The 24872-nt window shown below is 45.8% G+C and overlaps 1 protein-coding gene across 4 annotated transcripts in view; it reads left to right on the top strand.

The window, feature by feature from the left end:
* The window catches only part of BIN2 (bridging integrator 2), a 117822-nt gene extending 100668 nt beyond the window's left edge, over positions 1-17154 (top strand). For 3 of the 4 annotated variants that reach the window (XM_077483691.1, XM_077483689.1, XM_077483692.1), the window contains 4 exons: positions 542-617; positions 1249-1331; positions 6963-8024; positions 16552-17154. In XM_077483691.1, the coding sequence (XP_077339817.1) occupies positions 542-617; positions 1249-1331; positions 6963-7980 (1177 nt within the window). In that variant the 3' untranslated portion in view covers positions 7981-8024; positions 16552-17154. The remainder of the gene's footprint in view (positions 1-541; positions 618-1248; positions 1332-6962; positions 8025-16551) is intronic. The other variant, XM_077483690.1, reaches the window with a different exon arrangement.
* Positions 17155-24872: the final 7718 nt, after the last annotated feature.

Raw genomic sequence — 24872 nt, 5'->3', positions numbered from 1 at the left:
ATTGTACAGCTTGGACCAATGGTGCTTTACCATTGGTCCAAGGCTCCAAGCTGTCCATTGAGCCCGGTGCCTCTGACAAGAAGTATGCGGCAAACAGCATGTGACAGCTTGTATTTAAACTGGCCACGCTGTATGTAGCTTATGACAGGCTGCGCAAGGAGCCGGTATTTCCGGAACCAAAGGTTGTTTGGACTTTGGCTACCTACCCCAGTTCGCCGAGCTGCAACCCTCAAAGCTCGATAATGTTTTTCTTTTATGTTCAGGGGCTCTGCCTCACCTGCCTCCCCTGACTGCACGTCCCTGGCATACACAGCCTTCAGGAGAGCAACAATGCTGCTCTGAATCCTGCAGCAGTGCAGCTTTACTACCGCACCATTACAGGAAGCTGCATTAGATGGATTTACAGGTATTTGTGTGACATTCCAGGGGGACTAAGAGAAAACTTTGTGTGCAGATGGCCTTATGTTAAAAATCTGCAGTGCATATTTTGTGGCAGGCCATAATTCTACTTTAATGCCTCCTTCTTTTGATTTTATTGCAGTCGAATTGGATGCTATGTGACCATTTTCCAGAACATATCTAACTTAAGGGATGTCTTCTATAAAGAGATGAGTAAGGTATTGGTTCCAGAGATTTTTGTATCTGAATCCAGGGCAGTGTGTGGTATAGAATAGTATAGAATGGTGGTATATGGTATAGAATAGTTTTACTTGAATGCATAAAGGTCACTAGAAACAGAAATAGCAACCAATCTCTCTCTCTCTCATACTAAGTATGAACAGTGATCAGTGTCCTCCTCCAGGCAGTCCCATCCCCCCACAGTTAGAATCACTCCTTAGGACACACATTTAACCCCTTGATCGCCCTTAGTGTTAACCCCTTCTGTGTCAGTGACATTTATACAATAATCAGTGGCTATTTTTAGCTCTGATCGCTGTATAAATGTCAATGGCCCCTAAAAAGTGGCAAAAGTGTCCGATCTGTCCGGCACAATGTCACAGTCACAATAAAAATCTTAGATCACCACCATTTCTAGTAAAAACAATAATACATTTAAAAAAAAAAATAATAAACACATTTTTCACTCTCCAGTTATAGTAAATGATCCCCAATGTGAAGGTGAAAATGGAATGTATTAAGGTTGTCTGTGACTGGATGTTATGGCTTGTTGTTAATCAATGCATTTTGCACGGTTATAAATGATTAGTGTTTTTAATCAATACACTGATCTTATCATCTTACCTGCAGCTAAACCATGAGCTATATGACGTGATGAGCAAACTGGAGAAGCAGCATTCCAATAAAGTCTTTGTCATTAAAGGTGTTAAAAGGTATATTTTGATTACAGTAAACGATATGGAAATGTCATAGATGTTTTTGCAGAAGATGTTTGGTATACTTTAGTATAGACCTAGTTTATGGCTAGTGTACATGGGTGTTTGAGATGTGTTTTCTATGCAATCACATGGACCTGTATGGAACCAAGTGGAAGGTCCACTTTCCCACAGGGTCAGGACTGATAGTTATGCCGCGTACACACGATCAAACAAGTGGGTGGAAAAGTCCAGCAAACTCAAGTCCGCCGGACAATCCCCCCGTGTGTAGCCTCCGGCATACTTTTTTGACCCGAAAGTACAGCGTACTTAGAAAGTAGTTTTACACTCCAATCTTACCGCCGGACTCGCATTTCGGCGGACAATCCGGCCGTATGTGTGCCAGTCCGCCGTACTTTTGAAATGAGCGGACTTTTCCCGCCCGGAGAAAAGTCCGCTCATTTCGAGCGGGTCTCCAGGTAGGCGGGGCCAGCGAAGGATACGTCGCTGGCCCCGCCGCCTGGTATGGACTTAAAGGGGAACCCCAACGCCAAAAAAAATCGGGGTGGGGGTCCCCCCAGGTCCACATCAGACCCTTGTCCGAGCACGCTACCCGGCCGGCCAGGAAAGGGGGGGACGAGCGAGCACCCCCCCTCCTGAGCCGTACCAGGCCGCGTGCCCTCAACATGGGGGGTGCCTTGGGGAAGGGGGGGCCGCGCGGCCCCCCCACCCCAAAGCACCTTGTCCCCATGTTGATGAGGACAAGGGCCTCTTCCCGACAACCCTGGCTGTTGGTTGTCGGGGTCTGCGGGCGGGGGGCTTATCGGAATCCGGGAGCCCCCTTTAATAAGGGGGCCCCCGGATACCGGCCCCCCACCCTATGTGAATAAGTATGGGGTACAATGTACCCCTACCCATTCACCTGTAAAATAAAGTACAAAAAAAACACAACACACAAGATAAAATAGTTTATTGCACTTCTTCCTAGGGAAAATAGTTTAGGAGTAATTCATATAACGCCGCGTACACACGATCAAACAAGCGGGTGGAAAAGTCCGGCAAACTCAAGTCCGCCGGACAATCCCCCCGTGTGTAGCCTCCGGCATACTTTTTTGACCCGAAAGTACAGCGTACTTAGAAAGTAGTTTTACACTCCAATCTTACCGCCGGACTCGCATTTCGGCGGACAATCCGGCCGTATGTGTGCCAGTCCGCCGTACTTTTGAAATGAGCGGACTTTTCCCGCCCGGAGAAAAGTCCGCTCATTTCGAGCGGGTCTCCAGGTAGGCGGGGCCAGCGAAGGATACGTCGCTGGCCCCGCCGCCTGGTATGGACTTAAAGGGGAACCCCAACGCCAAAAAAAATCGGCGTGGGGGTCCCCCCAGGTCCACATCAGACCCTTGTCCGAGCACGCTACCCGGCCGGCCAGGAAAGGGGGGGGACGAGCGAGCACCCCCCCTCCTGAGCCGTACCAGGCCGCGTGCCCTCAACATGGGGGGTGCCTTGGGGAAGGGGGGGTCGCGCGGCCCCCCCACCCCAAAGCACCTTGTCCCCATGTTGATGAGGACAAGGGCCTCTTCCCGACAACCCTGGCTGTTGGTTGTTGGGGTCTGCGGGCGGGGGGCTTATCGGAATCCGGGAGCCCCCTTTAATAAGGGGGCCCCCGGATACCGGCCCCCCACCCTATGTGAATAAGTATGGGGTACAATGTACCCCTACCCATTCACCTGTAAAATAAAGTACAAAAAAAACACAACACACAAGATAAAATAGTTTATTGCACAACTCCGGGGGTCTTCCGTCTTCGAGGGTCTTCTCGCCGGACTCCTCCGCTATCTTCTTGTAGCTCTTTTACTAGCGGAGGAGCCCAGCTTTCTTCCTCGCCGCCGGCCTCTTCTTCCGACTTCGGGGGTCTTGTCTCCCTCTCCGGTTCTTCTGCCGGGCCACCGCGCCTTCTTCTAGCTCTTTTACAGGCGGTGGCCCGGTCTTTTGTCGCCGCCGCCGCCTTCCGTTCTTCTGTTTTTCTCTTCTTCTTCTTCTTCAGATGTTGCCTCGCCGAGTCCTCCGCTCACAATGATGGGGACCAGGCACGCGGCGACTTATATAGGGACAAGGGGCGGGGTCTTCGGTTGATGTCACATGGGTTGTTGTCACAGGGTGACCACGCCCCCTTACGATGTCACAGTCCCGGAGGATGCTGGGACTGTCGCCATGTGACATCAACCCATGTGACATCAACCAAAGACCCCGCCCCTTGTCCCTATATAAGTCACTGCGTGCCCGGTCCCGTCATTATGAGCGGAGGACTCGGCGAGGCAACATCTGAAGAAGAAGAAGAAGAAGAAGAAGAAGAAGAAGAAAAGAACAGAAGAACGGAAGGCGGCGGCGGCGACAAAAGACCGGGCCACCGCCTGTAAAAGAGCTAGAAGAAGGCGCGGTGGCCTGGCAGAAGAACTGAAGAGGGGGACAAGACCCCCGAAGTCGGAAGAAGAGGCCGGCGGCGAGGAAGAAAGCCGGGCTCCTCCGCTAGTAAAAGAGCTACAAGAAGATAGCAGAGGAGTCCGGCGAGAAGACCCCCGAAGACGGAAGACCCCCGGAGCTGTGCAATAAACTATTTTATCTTGTGTGTTGTGTTTTTTTTGTACTTTATTTTACAGGTGAATGGGTAGGGGTACATTGTACCCCATACTCATTCACATAGGGTGGGGGGCCAGTATCCGGGGGCCCCCTTATTAAAGGGGGCTCCCGGATTCCGATAAGCCCCCCGCCCGCAGACCCCGACAACCAATGACCAGGGTTGTCGGGAAGAGGCCTTTGTCCTCATCAACATGGGGACAAGATGCTTTGGGGTGGGGGGGCCGCACGGCCCCCCCTTCCCCAAGGCACCCCCCATGTTGAGGGCATGCGGCCTGGTACGGCTCAGGAGGGGGGGCGCTCGCTCGTCCCCCCCTTTCCTGGCCGGCCGGGTAGCGTGCTCGGACAAGGGTCTGATGTGGACCTGGGGGGACCCCCACGCCAATTTTTTTCGGCGTTGGGGTTCCCCTTTAAGTCCATACCAGGCGGCGGGGCCAGCGACGTATCCTTCGCTGGCCCCGCCTACCTGGAGACCCGCTCGAAATGAGCGGACTTTTCTCCGGGCGGGAAAAGTCCGCTCATTTCAAAAGTACGGCGGACTGGCACACACACGGCCGGATTGTCCGCCGAAATACGAGTCCGGTGGTAAGATTGGAGTGTAAAACCACTTTCTAAGTACGCCGTACTTTCGGGTCAAAAAAGTATGCCGGAGGCTACACATGGGGGGATTGTCCGGCGGACTTGAGTTTGCCGGACTTTTCCACCCGCTTGTTTGATCGTGTGTACGCGGCGTTATATGAATTATTCCTAAACTATTTTCCCTAGGTAACTTTAGTTTCCCTTTGGAAGCCCATTATTTCCAAGATCAAAATAGGAGAAAACCCCAAATTTAAAGTTGAAGCCAGAACTGGAATGGAGGAGAATTATCTCAATGAGGATATTCACTCCAGTGACAAATGTTTTGGAGGAGATTTTCTCCACTGTCTCACATTATCAGAAGAAAATGTATACTCACCTCTGTCAGTCCCCACAATGCCTACATCTCTCCATTCAAATGTCAGTGTCCTGTAGTGAAGTGAAGGTTAGCAGAAGGAACCAGCAAAGGATGCAGGGGATCCAGGAGATCAACATGAAAATAATTTTGATTTCCCAGCAGAATTGTGGGGATCATTTCTACTGAATGGAACTGAATTCAGCAATGCATACAGCATGAAAAGTTGGTATGCATGCTTTTCTTTTAGGTTAGGTTCACATCTATACACTTTTTTAGTGCATGCATAGATGTGAACCTAGACTTACAGCAGGTGTTATATTTCTTTTTTCACGCCAAAATTAGTCACAATTAGCAACTACTTGCTCACATTTTTTGTTTGCAGGTGTTATGGCAAAAGTTATCATTCTACTCTTTCTAGAAATCATATTACTAAGTGCATACAGCATTGAATTAACTGGTGACATAAGTATTTCGTCTAGGCGGTAAAATATAAGCAATACTGTTAAGTATGGACAGGTAAGTAGACTGGAAATTATTTACAGAGGCTTAATAGTTTGCACTTCTGCCTTGCAGCACTTGAGTCCTTGATTAGAATTCCAGTCAAGACACTCTGCATGGAGTTTGTGTGCATGGGTGTCCTCCCACACTATAAAAACATGCTAATAGGTTGACTGACAGCTGCGTAAACTGGCCTCTATGTATGCACGTGAGATAGGTACCTCAGATTGTAAGCTTCTTGATTACAGGGATTTATGTACAGTGCTGTATAAATTGTCAGCGCTAAATAAATGCCTGTAATAAATAAATAATTGAACTGTATGTATTATAATTAAAAATGAATTAACCACTAGAGGACAGGCCGCCGCAGTTATATTGCGGCAGGTTGGCTCTCCTGAGCAAATCACCATAACTGTACATCAACGGCTTTAAGACCACTAAGGGGTACGCCCGCGGCCCAAAGACAGAGCCGATGCGCATGCCTGGTGGCCGCGATGTCCACCAGGATCCCGCGAATGCTCCTGAGAGAAACAGAACGGAGATCTGTCAATGTAAACAGACAGATCTCCGTTCTGTCAGGGGAGAGGAGACTGATCTGTTGTTCATACTAAGTATGAACAGCAACCGGTGTCCTCCTCCAGGCAGACCCACCCCCCCCCCCACAGTTATAATTGCTCCCTAGGACACACATTTAACCCCTTGATTGCCCTAGTGTTAACCCCTTCCCTGCCAGTGACATTTATACAGTAATCAGTGGCTATTTTTAGCGCTGATCACTGTATAAATGTCAATGGTCTCTAAAAAGTGTCAAAAGTGTCCGATCTGTCCGGCACAATGTCGCAGTCCAAATAAAAATCGCAGATCACCGCCATTACTAGTAAAAACAATAATACATTTTTAAAAAGTAATAATAAAAATATCATAAATATATCCCCTATTTTGTAGACGCTATAACTTTTGCGCAAACCAATTAATATACGCTTATTACGATTTTTTTACCAAAAATATGTAGAAGAATACATATCAGCCTAAACTGACAAAGAAATTAGTTTATTTTATTTGGGGGAGGGGGGGATATTTTTATAGCAAAAAGTAAAAAATATTGCTTTTTTTTCAAAATTACTGCCCTTTTTTTTATAGTGCAAAAAATAAAAACCGCAGAGGTGATCAAATACCACCAAAAGAAATCTCTATTTGTGGGGAAAAAAGAACGTCAATTTTGTTTTGGTACAGTGTCGTACGACCACACAATTGTCAGTTAAAAGGACAATTTTTGCTGTCTGGCTGTCATACTGATCCAGTGGCATCAATACTTTCTGAGTCACTGACCTAGAACAAGTATGTTATTCACTATTCGCTTACATTTCAATGTATGCTTCAGGTTAGTGGCTCAAAGTATTAAATCCAGAAACAGATAAGTAACTAAAATTTTGGCATTCCTGGTATTTTTCCAAGCAAAGGTTTTCTTTAAGAATAAAAAAATCAATACCTGAATTCATTTTTGAGATACTTTACCAATGATTTATAATTAAAATGTTATTTTCTATGTAATCTAATATTAAGTATTCAATTCTCAATTTCAGTAATAGAAACTCTCTGATGATCTCATCTCCTATAAGTTCTACAAATTCCTTTTTCATGGCTTCAGTAGTCCCAGGAGAGAGTATTTCCCCACCAGGAAAAGAGAAGAGTAAGAATGGCTCCCAGTCTTCTATGACAAGTGACACCCAGGATTCCTCCACAGATGGCAACTCATGTGCTTCATCTGAGGAGGTGCAAACTGATCCCACTCAAGATGTTCCTGATGAAGAACATGACAAACAACCCAAAATATCAGCAAATGACATTTTGGAAAGCACAATAAAGAAAGATTTAATAGCGTCAACAGAACACAAGGATGTGGAAAACACAACAGAAAGCAATTTTAAAGAAAATAGTTCAGACAACTTAGCTGAGAACGTCCCTGAAAAATCTCCAAGGCAAAGTTCTGAGGCTGATGATAAGAGTTCAGAAGCCATAATACAGGGGATCAATGATACTCCAACACAAAGGGAAACAACAGACAATCCCCCAAGTGATTCTGAACACAGTACTGAGATGATCATAGATGAAGAAGCATGCACAGGAGCAGGCCATACAAGTCAGCCAGACTCTGTAGACACAATAGATGGAGAATCCAGGATTACAAACAATGTAAAAGATGTGGCTCGAGAGAATCCAGAGACAGTTGATAAGAAGCACTTATCAGAAGTTTGTATAGAGAGTGCCAAAACCCAACAAAAATCAGACGAGATGATGACAGAGAATTTAGAGAATTCTGAAGAAAAGTCCCCCATTGACAATATTCAAGGGTGCTTGGGGGACATAACAAAGAATGAGTCAGATGATAAGATGCAGGATCCATCCAATGAAACAATAGTGGATGACACTGAAAGCAAAGAATATAAAGTACAGGATTCGGACTCCAGAGCACAGAACATCAATAAAGATTTTCTATCAGAAGATAAAAGTACATCTCAAGTCATTACATCTGACATTGTGACTGAAAAGAGTAACACAAGGAGGCAGTCAGATGCCTGTGTTGAAGAATATCGGTTCTGATGCTGGAAATGGCACATTACCTGAAAGTTCACAATCTGATACAGGTATATTACAAATATTCAGATAGATTGGCCAGTTGATTTACAATTTAGATGTGAGCCATGTATAAACAGTTAAACTGAAACACATGCCTATCGGGTGATTTTTTTTTTTATCATTGGCCCACATATTGATGCTCTTAAAGATGGATTCCAAGTAGGGCAATTTTTACATTCGGAATGGAACAATGTAAGTATATATGTTCCACACATATGCAAAAAAAGGAGCCTCAACAACACTGTAGCCCATGCTAATTTCTGAACATGGTGCACATGGTTTCCAAAAATATCTTTGAGTGTTTATGTGTATTGAGCATTTTGGAGTGTAAGGTAGGCTATGCAATCATTAGAAACCTATGCTTGGTACATGTGTGGAAGATCTGTGTGTGTGTGTGGCCAGGTCTCAAAATAGATGTCCTGTTTTATACTTACTACTCTACGCTGTCCTTTCATTACCTGGAAGGACCATTACTTCAGTCATTGAATGCATTTTGTCGTATCTGTTGAAAAGTGCAAAAAAATACCTGTTGATCCTGTCTGAAATTCACTTAGTTTGTAGCTTCATGTGCACATTGCCACACTGAAGTCTGAGTTCCTCACACTTCTGCGACCTAGAGAACCCCCCCCCCCCCCCCCCATACTAGATGGAGAGGGGAAGGTGTTCTGTATTCCTAAACACACTTCCTGTCCAAGGATGATAATGCTGCTCCTCCTTAGGTATAGTACAGCAGGTGAGCATTGCCACCATAGTAAAGGAAGTGTGTTACTGGCTAGATGCTATCTGAAGGATATGTAGAAAAAGCACATATTGTGTAGACATTAGAGTTGATTTACTAAGGGCAAATAGGCTGTTCACTTTGCGAGAGATGTTGCACATTGCAATGCAAAGTGATACTTCACCTAAATCACTAAACTCTGAGACAAATACCCTTGCAATGTGAAACCTCTCCTGCAAAGAGCCTATTTGCCTTTAGTAAATCAACCCCATTGTCTCCTGTTGCCTAACCAGGACGTTGGCTCAGTATTATTAAGGATAAACATGGAAACCATTGAAAAGGGCAATTAAGGCTTGCTTTATTATAACTCAAAAACTTTACACATCTTGTCAACCATCCTGCTTCTTGTGATTATTACAGTTAGATTGTGAGTACAACAGAAGCCAAGCACCCTATCAGTGACCATGAGATTAAATAATTGCAGGTGTTATCACTGGGCATTACTCACTCCAGTTAACTTATGTCCATCTATAAGTTCTTATGATCCACAACATCAAAATAACTGTCTTATCCAGATGGTGAAGAATATCCTAAAGAATTATGCAAATTGACTGTATAGAAAGAATGTTTTATTCCCAAGGCCACATGGCAGGGATTTTGTTTCTTGCATCAGTCCTAGTATACACCGAAGCAAAACTACTACACCATATTCTTTTTGGTAAACAGGGTTTGTTTGAAATGTTGACAATTAAAATTTCTGTAGATGTCATTAGAAACATAGAAGAGGGGAAAAGACAAAGTGGTCCATTGGGTCTGTCCTTTTTGCTTTTTTTTTTTATTTCTAAAAACACCTTTATTCATGGATAGACCTATGTTCATCCAAATCAGGTTTACATTCACCCACAGTTGATTGACCTCTGCAAAACAGTCTGTTCCTAGCATCCACTACTTTTTCTGTGATCTAATGCTTTTTAATATTACCCTTGAACTTTCAGTATGCTAGTTATAGAAGTAAAAGAAACAGAGGACCGAACCCTTTGGCTTCAGAATAGAGATGACTAATTTAGGAAAATGTGGCAATACTGGTATGGCTTCCTATCGAGCCTGGAATACCAGTCTCTAATGCTGGACCCTAATAACTAAACTTGAAGTATTCTGCGCAACCTACAACCCCTTGGGGTGTGAAACTGGGTGGTGCAGGAGTCCACTCCTTTAGCACACTAACCTCACTATCCTGTACTGTTTCCTGCTTTTGTACTCCCCCTTTTTCCCATAAACCCAGCTTCCCCCCATCCCTTCTTTTTCTTTTCTTACCCCATGGTGGCTCACAATGACATAGCGTAATCTCCCCATCCTGTTCAGACACACAGGGGTTGATTTACCGTACTAAGACTAGAGAGTGCAAAATTTGGTGAAGCTTTCCATGGAAGACAATCCCCTTCTAACTTCAGCTTGTTCAATTAAGCTTTGACAATACAACCTGGAAGCTGATTGGTTTCTGATTGGCACTCTCCAGTTTTGGTAAATCAACCCCATACTGTACATGCAAATAGATCACTGCAATACATTTTATTGATTTTCAATGTAATGTAACCTAGAAATATTTTTCTTTAGAAATGCAGACATTTAAAATTGTATAATGTTAAGGCCCGTACACACGGTCTGACTTTTTGACAACAAACATGCAAATTAGCTGTTTTGGAGCAACATCCGACCGTGTGTACGCTCCATCGGACAAACTTTTTCTGTTTTCATCTGACTTTTGTTGGCTGTGCGAACGGACAAACTTTTTGATAACATAAGTCCGATGGGGCAAAGTCCGATCGTGTGTACGCAAAAGCATCGGACTTTTGTACAGGGTACAAACACGCATGCTCAGAACCTATGCAAAAGATCAGACTACAATACAGAAGTTGACCAAAGGTGGCGCTGGAGTCATTGAACGTCCTCTTTTGAAGTGTCGTCAGTACGTTGTGTTTGTTGTCAAAAAGTCTGATCGTGTGTATGCAATACAAACTTGTGGACTACGCCCTTTGTACAAAAGTCCACAGGAAAGTTTGTACAAAGTCCGATCGTGTGTATGAGGCTTAAGACTGCATTTTGTCTATAGCATCATTTTGCTGCTACTTTATTGAACTTGCCATAGAATGGCACTTGCTTTTCCCTTTCCTATGCCTTTCTTTAAATGGAAAAGGAAAAAATGCAACCCTCCTGTATCTTAGTTACATCATGTTCCACTTCCCTTTTTTTCATTTAAGGCTTGATCCATTAGAAATTTTTGTTGCCCATCTCTGGACTCCCTGTATCTTATTAATATATTTTTGTACGTGAGGTTTCCATAACTGGAAACACTATTCTAAATGGAATTTAGTTTGCTTTCCACAGTGCTGGGTCACACTTTTGCTAATTGTGGGTTGTGTTAGTGCAACTGGCATGTAAGCGTAAATTATACATAGTGAACATTTTTCCTAAGGAAATACAAACTTTAATGTCTTCTTCCCTTTAACATGCATTGCGTTAAGGCTATTCATTTTAAATGGACTGTCAATGAACCACAGCAAAGACAAATTTAGACATTTTTTTCTAACCCAGAACACCACAACTTACAACCCGTGCCTGCTGTGTGGGTGCATTACCCGTTATTATTCTAGTGTGTGGAGATGTCATTTAATATGAATGATGGGGCGTGGCTTGCGGCACATGGAGTAGTATGTACTGAGGGTTCTCTCCGCCGAATCTCCTGCTGTTTACCCTGATCACATCCTCTAGCAGCCACATTTTTGCCGTTGCTCACCAGCTTCACACTGGGTACAGCTCCAGCAGTCCTCCGGTTTCTCTCCTGCCCTTCTGTGCCATGTCCCGATGAGAAAAAGACCTGTTTGCAGGACTGGTCCATGCGGTCCAAGATGGCACCTGGCCACCCAGATCAGCAAAAGAGGCTGCTCAAAAGTTGTTCTCTAAGACCATGGGTAAAGACACCCCAGCTAAACTGATGGCGGCACACTTGGAAGCCTCTGTGGATCCCCCTGCTGAGAATGACTCTGGCTGGATGATCCTGCTGAGCTACTATGGGACACATTGAGTACCCCTGCTATCCTGGCTTCAGACAGTTCACCTGGCGCTCAAAGTAATCAGGATCCTGAGCATACATTAAGAGAGATCTTTGCTGCAATCACCTCCTGCAATAGTAACCTGTCTAATTGTACTACTGAGTTTAAAGGAGTAAAAATTGAAGTGGCATTGATCAGACAGGATATGCAAAAATGGAGGGATCACACAGCTGCATTAGAAGGCTGTGTCAGTACTATTGAGGATGATGTTGCCCCACTACAGCATAAAGTGAGACGGGTTCAGGCCGCAACTGCACGCTTGGAGGACATGGAAATTAGGTTTAGAAGGAACAATGTCAGAGCTGTGGGAATCCCAGCAAAAACAGAGGGAAAGAATTCTGTGGCGTTCATAGAACGCTGGGTTATTGAAGCTTTTGACCAGGAAGTATTTTCTCCTATGTTTTCAGCTGAATGGGCGCATTGTATCCCCGGAAAACCCCCACGCCCTGGGGAACTTCCGCTGCCTTTACTGTTTAAGCTCCTCAATTTTAAAGATCAGGATGCTATCTTTTACCAAGCCAGAACCCAGAGTGAGGCGATGAAAGTGGATAATGTCCAGATTTCTTTCTACCAAAATTTCTCTGCTAATTACAATGCAAGCGGGCAAAGTTTACAGATGTTAAAAGGCGACTGCGACAATACGATGTTTCATAATGGATGCTTTACCCTGCAAAACTGAGTATAACGGCGCATGATTGTACCCATTTCTTTGAAAATCCTGTTGCAGCGTCCGACTGGCTTGATCGGGAGAAACATACCCTGCAGAAACCTGCGAATACCTGAGCCACTGATATTGGTCCCTTTTTCCTGTTTGGTTTTTCTTTTCTCACTCTACAGCTGGACCATAAGTTGAGCACAATGCTGCTATTACCTATAACCTTTTAAGGCGGTAAGTTTAAATCCAGTTGCTGTAATTGACATAAGTTACCCTCGCCAGGAACTGGCAAGTCCTTTCGGATCTGAGTTACGAAGTGACATAGGGCCCCCCCCCCCCCCCAAGTGACTGTCCCGTGTGGACAGGCTGTTCATGTTTGACCCCTCCTGTTTTTGGGGACTATATGTTTATCTTTTCTTGGAATATTTTTGTTCACTGCCAATTGCTGAGTGCTGTGCAGGCCTCCACAGGGTCCCTGCAAGGTTGGTTGAAGTGTGTACCAGCTATATCCTCACAGTGACAACACAGTGACTCAACGTGAGTAACTCCCACAGTACTACTTTAACTGTGTACATCCCTACTCTTGTGATCTACAGAGTCCTACTCTGCCTCCCTCCTTTTTTTTGTTTTTTGGAGTCTCCCCCACCTACCTGGCCTCTCTACTTCAGTCATGTCTATGCCTGTAAATGGCCCAGTTTGAATGACTGTTTTGTGAATTCAGAATTATGCTTATTTTCTAGGCCTAGCCGTTCTTATGGCGATCTAATATAATTTTCTCTCATGGAATGTGAGGGCACTAGGCACTTTTTTCTGTACTTAAATCATACCACTCTGCGGTTCCGTGCCTGCAGGAAACTTACTACTCTCTCTATGCTGAAAAACTCTGGCTACCAAGTGCAGTTTCACTCCACTCACCGCATATTCCAGAGGAGTTAGTATTCTATTCTATAACATCTCCTTTGAATTACTGCATTCTAGGGTAGATGACCAAGGTTGCTATATCTTTCTATTGTGCAAGCTAGCTGGCATGATGTGTATTGCTGCTAATCTTATGTCCCTCCTCCACCCTTCTCTGAAGATGGGTTCAATTGCTTGGCGCAATTTATGGCTCTATATCCTGACATACCCATATGGGTTATGGGGGATTTTAATAATCTGCTTGACAAAAAATTTGACAAATTTTCATCTCCTGATGGATGCCCCAGGGGCTCATGGGGAAACACTTAATTTGCGAGACTGATTTGTGAGCTTGGATTGGGAGACGTGTGGAGGGACACATATCCAGACAGGAGATGTTACTCATGCTACTCTGTCACACACAGAGCGTTATCTAGCATTGACCTTTGTTTGTGCAACTCCTTAGCTATGGCCAAGGTTACCCTAATCTAATAAGTTCCTCTAAGCATTTTTGACCATTCTCTCCTATGAGCACTAGTTTCTGTTCCAGGTTTTCCTGTGGAGAGATTATGGAAAGTAAATCTCTTCTGGCCGCAATTGATCCCTGCTGAGGATCCCCTGCCTAGGGTAATCACTACCTTTCTTAGGTGTAATAGGGGTACAGCGGCTCCGGGCATTGTCTGGGGAGCCCTTAAGGTGCATCTTCAGGGCCTTATTATAAAACAAATATCTGCTATCAAATCTCATATTAGGGAATGAGAGACTCTGGTGTCTGCTGAGGCTAGAAAGGCCAAGGAACACTGCATTGCTCAGCCCTCCCCAGAATCCGAACATAGTTGGCTGGTGGCCCAATTCCTATATCAACAACTTGCTACCAAGGCTGCAAAATAAAAACTTTTTTATGCAACAGTGATATTTTTCGAGGAGAGACAAAGAGGCACTAGGCAGGGGTGCCTACTTTCACCCCTGCTTTTTGCCCTGGCACTGCAACCATTGGCAGCTATGGTTAGGTTCTCTCCGGACATTGTGGGGTTTCGTCAGGGGGGAGAGGGAGGACAAAATCTCCCTCTACGCTGATGACACGTTGATATACCTGGGGGACACGGTCAGTTCACTAGAGGCGGTTATGCAACTGGGCGGTACTCTGTATTTACCATCAACTGGCATAAATCCTCCCTCCTATTATTAGACCCCCTACAATCTCCCTTACCGGACTCTGCAGCCCAGGTAGAGATAGTACATTCCTTTAGATAACTGGGAATTGAAGTGACTGGGGACCCTAGAGACTATATCCCCTTAAATCTGAAACCTGTTCTTCAAAACTTTAAGCTCAAATGTGCCAGTTGGTGCAAACTTCCCCTATCAGTGACTGGCGCGGCCAATCTTATTAAAATGGTGTGGTCACCGTTATATGTCCTTCATAATGCTCCCATCTGGATACCTGCCTATTGGTTTGCCCAAATAGAGTCCCAATATAGAGCTTTAATATGGAAGAATGGAGTGTCCAGCATTAAATTAACTACATTGCAATAAATGGGGAATGGCTATTCCACACTCCTTCAGTTAATTTCTAGCAGCTTAGCTGCAACACCTTGCAGGATGGGATCTTTCAGGACCCTGCTGATTCACTCCCTTGCAGAGTATTCTGCAAAGTCTTAACTGGAAATGGGCCTACCCAAGGCTCCATTGGAGTGCCCAACTGTCCACATTCTTAGGAGAATCTGGAAAGAGTTGAGGAAGTGTCTGGGCACTGAGGACTTCCTTGACTGTACGCCCATTTGGTGTAATAGAGCCAATCCTGAATTGGGAAAATTGCATAACTACTCTATATGGAAAACAGCCAGGATTAAGTATATGTCCCAGCTGTTTGATGGCACGGTAGTGAAACCCATTTCTCAGTTGAGAGCAGAGTTCCCTTTTTTACCAAACCACTACTTTATGTACCTGCAGTTGCGCAGAGCCCTGAGAATACAGTGTAGATGCTCTGTCTTGCACCTTGATAATGCTGACTTCCTCCCCCCTATCTGATACTAGGGATAAGAAAGGAATTATTTCTCCTATATACACTTGTCTGCTAACCCATATCCAAGCCCCAGATCTGCTACCCTGTAGGGAGAAGAGGAAAACTGATGTCGGCCCTATAGATGGGGATAGCTGGGATCAGATTTTAACGAATGGCCCCCCAGTTTCTGCCTTCACGGCTCAAAAGTTGTCACATTTATTTATCCTCCACAGGGTGTACAGGACCCCAGTACAACTACATAAATGGGGAAGGAGAGATCCCCCCTTGTGCCCAAAGTGTCAGCTACATTAGGGCACTCTGATCCATCTGCTCTGGAAATGCCCCAAATTGGTAAGGTATTGGCATGTTGTTGACAAGCTTATTACACTCCAGTGCTCCACAATGCCGTATGCATTCTTCCAAGCATTACAACAACATGGCAAAATGTGCATCTTAGCTATTTTTTCTGGAGCACTTAAGTGCAAATGAGCCCACAATCAGTAATTTATAAAAAAAATAAAAATAAAAACAAGCCAAGAAATGCTGGGGTTGTTTTCCAGGACAATCAGTTATTCCAAATGAAAAAATGAAAAATTAAAATACTTTAAAAGTAGCAGTAAACCCTCCAAATTTTTTAGTTCAACACATTGAGCGTACTAAAATAAGCATTGCCTAGTAAACTATGTGTTACAATTCTTGCCTTAGCACTTGCAGGCTGCAACCTTTAGTGCTGCTGGATCCTGCTCTCGCAATGCTGCTTCCCTGAATGTTCGGTTTTCACAGGCAAGAGTTAACAGTGGACAGTGCAGTTTCCAATCAGTCTGTTAACTCTGAGAAGGGAGGTGAGGAGGGATAGGATACAGGGCTGTGTGCTTCTGTTGATGCACAAATTGTAGAGACACAAATCTAGCCTGCATGCAAGGGTGACTCCATAGGATGCAGCAACAGAAAGAAGTCATCCTGAAACAGGAAACCTTAAGCAGTGGTCATGGCACCAGCTTAAACTGGAACATAGGCCTGCTCAGTGATTAAATCAGCTGCTGAAAATGCTTTTATAAATTGAGGGTTTAATATCACTCTAATGAAAGTGACCGCTGTATAAATGCTCTGTATGTGTTTAAATCATTGTTTTAAAATAAAATCTCTTTTTCAGCAGGTATAGAAGAACAATCATGGACTCCAACACCAGCAGAGAACCAGAATACAAAGCACTAGCTAAATTATGGAACTGCATTTGCTCTATTCAGATAAATCTGCAGTACCAACTGCATACAAGGGAAATTATGCTGCAAACAAGGATGCAACCTTAGTGGAAAACTTTCACCACTGACGCTATACAAAGATTAAAGGGATTGTATAGTATTAATAATTACTAGTTATCCATATAAAGTAAATCAGCTGGATGAAAATTAATCTTATTATTATGTTTTACTAGCATAGAAGCTTTCTTTCTACAACGTACAATATGTAATTTAATATGTACAATAAATAGGATCTGCTAAATTTGCTAATTAGGAATGTAGAATCTGCTTCATGCTTTGCAGTTCTCCGCGAAAGCTGTGCTTTACTGCTCCTTCTTACCCTTAAGCTACGAGTCAGTCAGGTCTTTGAAAGTAATGTCTCTCCCTGCATGAAAGTCATTGTAAATGTTTAAAGCTGAATTTTAATCGACTTATATTTTGCCTTCCTTGGCTCCTCCTTTCACCCCTCATCAACATGCTAATGAGATTTTTAAATAAAAACTTTTTCATTTTCATCATATACCTTATTTTGGATCCAGTGATGTCATCACTGATCCTCTGTGCTTGTCTATGCACTGCAGGTAGAGGATTGATGGTGAGAGAAAGGGCCACAGGGTTCTGAACATAGCTTTGCAGCTCTCATTGGCCCTCTTATGACTCATTTCGACTCACATCCTGGCAAACTCTCACAAGAGTGAGAGAGAGAGCTGGGTATGATGTCATAAGCCTAGGCTAATGACTAGACAAGAAAGAGGAAGTGGGCTGTATAAGGTATTTACTGGCAGAAAAAATATGTTTTACTATCCAAAGTTAAAACAACAAGGGCAGAAGATTTAGTAGATGGAAAGATTAAATCCGCTTTAATTAAATGAGCTGCCTAAACTCACTGGAACACACAAAAAAATGTTCCCCCATTTTTAGCAATGCAGTGCACCCCAAAGCACAGTAGTGCATTACCATTCGTTGTAGTGTGCTGCAGTACTGGTATATTTGCTTGTTTTTCAGAATGAATGAATATCCCTCAAGTGCATCTACAATAGGGATGAGCCGAACAACCCCCGGTTCGGTTCGCAGCAGAACTTTCGAACGGACCAAAAATTTGTGCGAACTTTAGAACCCCATTGAAGTCTATGGGAACGTTCGAAATAAAAAGTGCTAATTTTAATGGCTAATATGCAAGATATTATCGTAAAAAGGGTTTGGGGACCCGGCTCCTGCCCCAGGGGAAATGGGTCAATGGCAAAAAAAATATTTTAAACGGCCGTCTTTTCGGAAGCACTGATTTTAATGACGATTAAAATGAAAAAAAGGTGAAATATTACTTTAAATATTGTGCCTGGGGAGTGTCTATAGTATGCCTGTGAAGTGCCACATGTTTCCTGTGTTTAGAACAGTCCCTGCACAAAATGACATTTAACAGAAAAAAAGTCATTTAAAACTGCTTGCGGTTTTAATGTAATGTCTGGTTCCGGCAATATGGATGAAAATCAGTGAGAAAAATGGCATGGGTAGCCCCCCTGCCCATTACCAGCCCCCTTGGGTCTTGTACGAATATTAAGGGGAACCCAGTACCCAAATTTAAAAAAAGGAAAGGCGTGGGGCCCCCAGGCCCTATATACTCCGAACAGCAGTATACAAGCGGTGCAAACAAGACAGGGACTGTGTATGTTTGTTGTGTTAAGTAGAATCTGTTTGTAATTTTGAAGTGGTACATTTTTAAAGTGAAGCTCCACTCAAAAAATCTATTTTTAAGCTTTTTGGAAAACATAGGGAAGGGTTATTACCCCTGTATAATTTTCTTTTTTTTTTTACTTTTTTCATCTCACTTCCTGTTGTCTCCTTCCGTTTGCAAGTAGGAGACGTTTGTAAGTTGGATGTTTGAAAGTAGGGGCCTACCCCATAGGCTCTGAAGAAATTTGGCCCAAAGGTGTTGCCACAAATTAACACTGTAAGCCCTCAAAGTGACTCTTGGTGGGTGCTGGAGAGCCCTACTGTGAACTATTATATCAAGAATTGTAATTACATGCCATCGTTTAACAGTGGTAGAAAAATTGGGTCTTTGGTGGTTGTGGTGGTGGTGCTGGTGCCACAACACTGCAAGTCCTTACAGTTACTCTCGGTGGGCGCAGGAACGGGCCCTGCTGTGAAATATTATATCAAGAATTGTAATTACATTCCCCTGTTAAACAGGGGCTGAAAATTGGGCCTTAGGCACTGGTGCTGGTGCCACGACACTACAACCTCTCCCATATACTCTAGTTGGAGTGCAGGAATGAGCCCTGCTGCAAAGCATGGCATCAAAAATTGTATTACATGCTCCTGTTAAACAGGGGCTGAAAAATTGGGCCTTAGGCACTGGTGCTGGTACCGCGACACTGCAACTTCTCCCATATACTCTAGTTGGAGTGCAGGAATGAGTCCTGCTGCAAAGCATTGCATCAAAAATTGTATTACATGCCCCTGTTAAACAGGGGCTTAAAAATTGGGCCTTAGGCACTGGTGCTGGTGCCACGACACTGCAACCTCTCCCATATACTCTAGTTGGAGTACAGGAATGAGCCCTGCTGCAAAGCATTGCATCCAAAATTGTGGCGTCACCCAGAACCAAAAATATTCTTCCAAACTATCAGCAGGATCATTGAGGAGGAAGAGGATAGTCAGTCAACATAACTGGACAGTCATTCAGCATCAGTATAGGCAGTCTTGATGGGATGTGACATTTAAAAAACAATTATTCAGTTACATCAACTTCAGATGCTTGGTAGCTGGTGGTGATCCAAGACTGATTCATCTTTATGAAGGTCAGTCGATCAACCGAGTCGGTGGACAGACACACCCTGTGATCAGTTACAAAGCCTCCAGCAGCACTGAAGGTGTGTTCCGAAAGAACACTGGATGCAGGACAGGCCAGTAGCTTAATTGCATACTGTGCAAGCTCTGGCCAGTGATCCATCCTCAAGACCCAGTAAGCCAGAGGATTTTCGGTGGGAAAGGTATCCAAGTCTGACCTTGCCCCTAGGTATTCCTGCACCATGTAAATCAGACGCTGGCGATGGTTGCTTGAACTGATCATACCTTGGGGCTGCGGACTAAAAAATTGTCTGAACGCATCGGTCAGACGGCCACCTTCTCCACCGCTCCTTCTGTGACTGACCGAAGCCTCAGCAACACGTTGTCCAGGACCAGGAGTTTGGAACCTCACAGTCTCTGGGAACACATTGCACAGACCTTTCTGCAAATCCTCCCAGAGATGTCTCATCCTCTGCTCCCTCTGCGATGGCAAGATAAGGTCCGCAACCTTACCCTTGTATCGTGGATCAAGGAGAGTTGCCAGCCAGTAATGGTCCCTCTCCTTGATCCGAAGAATATGAGGATCCTTCCGCAGGCTTTGCAGGATCAGGGAGACCATGCAGCATAGGTTAGCTGAGGCATTTGGTCCGGAGTCCTCTGGGTCACTAAGGACAACATGATCCGCAGCCACCTCCTCCTAGCTACGTACAAGTCCATGTGTTTCTTGGGACTGTAAATCATCCCTAAAAGACTGCTGCTGCTAATGCTGAGTGCCAGGCTCCACCTCCATGCTGACACAAGCCTCCTCCTCCTCCTCCTCTTCCTGTGTGATGGGTGGGACAGCAGGAACACTGTCTGGATAAAGGGGGCCTTGAGAGGCAAGGAAATCCTCCTCTTCCTGCCTCTGTTCTGCCTCAAGTGCCCCGTCCATTATTCCAAGCAGCGTATGCTCCAACAGGTGGACAAGAGGTACAGTGTCACTGATGCATGCACTGTCACTGCTTACCATCCTTGTGGCCTCCTCAAATGGTGACAGGACAGTGCATGCATCCCTAATCATGCCCCACTGGCGTGGTGAAAAAAAAACGAGCTCCACTGACCCTGTCCTGGTGCCGTAGTCGCACAGGTACTCATTGATGGCCCTCTGCTGCTGTGTGTGCAGCCGCTGCAGCATGGCCAACGTTGAGTTCCACCTGGTGGGCATGTCACATATAAGGCGTTTCTTGGGCAGGTTCAACTCCTTTTGGAGCTCAGCCAGCCGAGCACTGGCATTAAATGATCGGCGGAAATGCACACAGAATTTCCTGGCCTGCCTCAGGACATCCTGTAAGTCCAGGTACCTGCCCAAGAACCGCTGCACCACCAGGTGAAGGACATGAGCCACACGGGGCACATGGGTCAGTTGTCCCTATCGGAGGGCGGAAAGGAGGTTGGTGCCATTGTCGCAAACCACCATTCCTGGCTTAAGTTGGCGTGGCGTCAACCACCTCTAGGCCTGCCCCTGCAGGGCTGACAAAATATCTGCCCCAGTGTGGCTCCTGTCCCCCAAGCAAACTAGCGCAAGCACGGCATGGTATCTTTTTGCCTGCGCACTTGCGTAGCCCCTTGAATGCCTACGGAGCACTGCTAGTTCCGAGGACAGAGCACTGGAAGAGGCCATGGAGGAAGAAGAAGAGGAGGGGGTGGAGGAGAGGGGTGTGTCCCAACCAGTAGTAGCATTGCCTTCCACATGCCGGTAGAGAGCTGGAATCGCCTTCCGTGAGAAAAAGTGGCGTTTGGGGACCTGCCAATGAGGAACTGCACATTGCACAAACTCACGGAAGGGGGCTGAGTCTACCAACTGAAAAGGCAGCAGTTGAAGTGCTAGCAATTTAGCCAAGCTAGCATTCAACCGCTGGGCATGTGGATGGCTGGGAGTGAACTTCTTTTTACGGTCCAGCAGCTGGGGCAGGGAAATTTGCCTGCTACAATTGGACATGGGTGTACTGCTAGCAGAGTGCCCGCAAGTACTTGGATGTGACACACCTAATTCTACACCTTCATTCCGCTCAGTCCAGGTTTCAGAGAGGACTGAAGGTCTAGTGGGGTTGGAGATCCCAGCTGCTGAGGAGCAAAGATAGGTCCGCTTGGTTCGTTGGTGTGGGTCTTTAAGGTACGCTTGCCAACGAGCTGCATGGCAGGTCAACATATGTCTGGTCAAGCATGTGGTGCCCAAGTGGCTGATGTTTTGGCCCTGTGAGATACGCTTGAGACATATGTTGCAAATAGCAGCGGTGCGATCTGATGCACTCGTATCAAAAAAGCCCACACCAAAGAACTTTTGGAATAATGTGCAGAGGCAGCGCCCTGCACAGGCGGAGCTCTGCGGTGTGATTCAGTTGATGTGCTGCCCCTAAGCTGGCCCCCGGAGGGCATCCTGCCTCATTGGAGATGTGCCTCCTCCTCCTCCTCTCAGGTACCCACGTGGAGTCAGTGACCTCATCATCCCCTCCCTCTTCATCACTGGAGAAAACCTGGCAGTATGCTGCAGCTGGTAGAACATGCCTGCCAGATTGCTGTCCTTCTTGAGCATCCCCTCTCTCTGCGCTCACGCTACTGCCTTCCTCTAGCTGGGTATCATCATCAGAGCCTTCAAAACGCTGGACATCCTCCTGGAGCATGTACCCAACACTGTGCTCAAACAGATCGGGGGACTCCTCAGGAGGACATAGTGGGTCTAGGGAAAAAGTGACTGATGACATTGAGACGAGGGAAGAGGACGTGTTGGCAGCTGCTTTGCTAGTACCCTGAGCCTAGCTGAGAGAGGATGAGGAGGATGAGGAAGGCTTGGTCATCCACTCTACCAAGTCTTCGGCATGATACGGCTCAACACGTCCAGCTGCCGATAATAAGGACAATCGTGTCCCATGGGCACATGCTGATGACGATGCACTGCGTCCACGACCAGCACTGTTGTCTCTAGACACAGAGCCTGCTTGCCCTCTTTTATTGGCTCGTGACTGTCTGTCTCTCCTTGTTGGCCTTCCAGACATAGTAATGGCCTGCAAGGAGATGGGAAAACCAGCAATTGAGTAGTGTATATTGTGCTGGAGGCACACAACACCCACTGTAAATGCTGCAGATGCCTGTATTAGAGAACACTAGCAATAAAGGGTAGGTACAGGTGTATAGTGTGCTGGAGGCACATAACACCCACTTTAACTCCTGCAGATGCTTGTATTAGAGAACACCAGCAAAAAAGCGTAGCTACAGGTGTATACTGTGCTGGAGGCACACAACACCCACTTTAACTCCTGCAGATGCCTGTATTAGAGAACACCAGCAATAAAGGGTAGATACAGGTGTATACTGTGCTGGAGGCACACAGCACCCACTAACTACTGCAGATGCCTGTATTAGAGAACACCAGCAATAAAGGGTAGATGCAGGTGTATACTGTGCTGGAGGCACACAACACCCACTAACTCCTGCAGATGCCTGTATTAGAGAACACCAGCAAAAAAGGGTAGCTACAGGTGTATACTGTGCTGGAGGCACACAACACCCACATTAACTTCTGCAGATGCCTGAAAAAAGAACACCTTGTCCCTGCCTATCTTGCTCTTTCCCTGCACGCCGGAACACACTACACAAGGCAGCCACGCTGGCGGCCTTATACAGTGTGGGGTGTATACTAAACCTGTGGCAAATGATGTCTCTCCTCGCTGCTGGCGCTGTGATTGGCCAAGCATGCCGGGTCACAGTGCATGCTTGGCCAATCATGAGCCAGCAATGCACTGTGATGGCGCAGTGCATTGTGGACAATGAGCATCACATAAATTTGGCGCGAACGTCCCATAACGTTCGGTATTCGCCGAACGTGCGAACAGCCAGTTTTCGAGTTGAGCAAGCGTTCGACTCGAACACCAAGCTCATCCCTAATCTACACACATAACCATGTATTACCACAACTAACTCATGGAGGAAGTGAAAATATTTAACATATAGACGCAGAATGCCATTAACACATACAGCCAGACTATGTCATAGACGAAGTTTTATTTTTCAACATATTTATTATGCAAGAATTACATACATTTAAAAAAAACCTTCAGGGGCGGACTGACAACACTCAGGGCCCCTCATGACCAAATAAAGCAAGGCTCCTGTCAGTACCCACCCCTGACATAGCCCATGACCCACCCCTGACCCCACACCTACATTTTGCACAAAGTGCAATTTCTGCCTTTTTTTGCTGGGACCTGGATGGGGGGGAGTCTCTCTCTAACAGTGTCCATTAGAGAGTCTCTGTTAGAGAGAGACCCCCTCCAAGACCCATTAGAAACTACAAAGGAGTCTAATTGGACCTGGAGGGGGTCTCTCTAATAGAGGCCCTTTCAGTGACTATCAATTCCTCATCAGTGCCCATCAATGCAGCCTCACCAGTGCCCATCAGTGCAGCCTCATCAGTGCCTACCAATGCCACCTCACCAGTGCCCATCAATGCAGCCTGATCAATGTCCATCAAAGCAGCCTCACCAGTGCCCCTCAATGCAACCTCACCAGTGCCCCTCAATGCAACCTCACCAGTGCCTCTCAATGCAGCCTCACTAGTGCCTATTAGTGCAGCCTAATCAGTGGCATCAATGCAACCTCACCATTGCCCACCAATGCAACCTCATCTGCTCCTGATCAGTGTTCATCAATGCAGCCTCACCAGTGGCCATTAACGTAGCCTCACCAGTGCTTATTAATGCAGCCTCACCAGTGCCCCTCAATGGAGCTCACCAGTGCCCATTAATGCAGCCTGTCAGTGCCCATCAATGCAGCCTCACTAGTGCCCATCAGCACAGCCTCACTAGTGGTCCTCAGTGCAACCTCACCTGTGCCCATTATTGCAGCCTCGTCAGTGCCCATTATTGCATCCTCAAAAGTGCCCATTAATGCAGTCTAATCAGTGCCCAACAATGCAGCCTGATTAGTGCCAATCAATGCAGCCACACCAGTGCCCCTCAATGAAGCCTCACCAGTGTCCCTAATGCAGCCTCACCAGTGTCCCTCAATGCAGTCTTATCAATGCATAATAATGCAGCCTCACAAGTGCCTAAAAATGCAGCCTCCCCAGTGTCCCTCAATGTAGCTTCACCAGTACCCATCAAAGCAGCCTCACCAGTGCCCCTTAATGCAGCCCCCCCCCCAGTGCCCATCAGCACAGCCTTACCAGTGTCCATCAATGCAGCCTCACCAGTACCCATTAAGGCAGCCTCAACAGTGCCCATCAATGCAGCCTGATTAGTGCCCAAAAATTCACCCTGATCAGTGCCCATGAATGCAGCCTCACCAGTGTCCCTCAATGCAGCCTTACCAGTGCCCCTCAAAGCAGCCCGATCAGTGTCCATCAGTGCAGCCTCACCAGTGCCCATCCATGCAGCATCACCAGTGCCCCTCAATGCAGCCTGATCAG

This window comes from Lithobates pipiens, unplaced genomic scaffold, assembly GCF_037356315.1.
Source record: "Lithobates pipiens isolate NorthernLeopardFrog02 unplaced genomic scaffold, aLitPip1_a1.2 Scaffold_16, whole genome shotgun sequence".
Lineage (NCBI taxonomy): Eukaryota > Metazoa > Chordata > Amphibia > Anura > Ranidae > Lithobates > Lithobates pipiens.
This window is presented reverse-complemented; position numbering and strand designations above follow the sequence as displayed.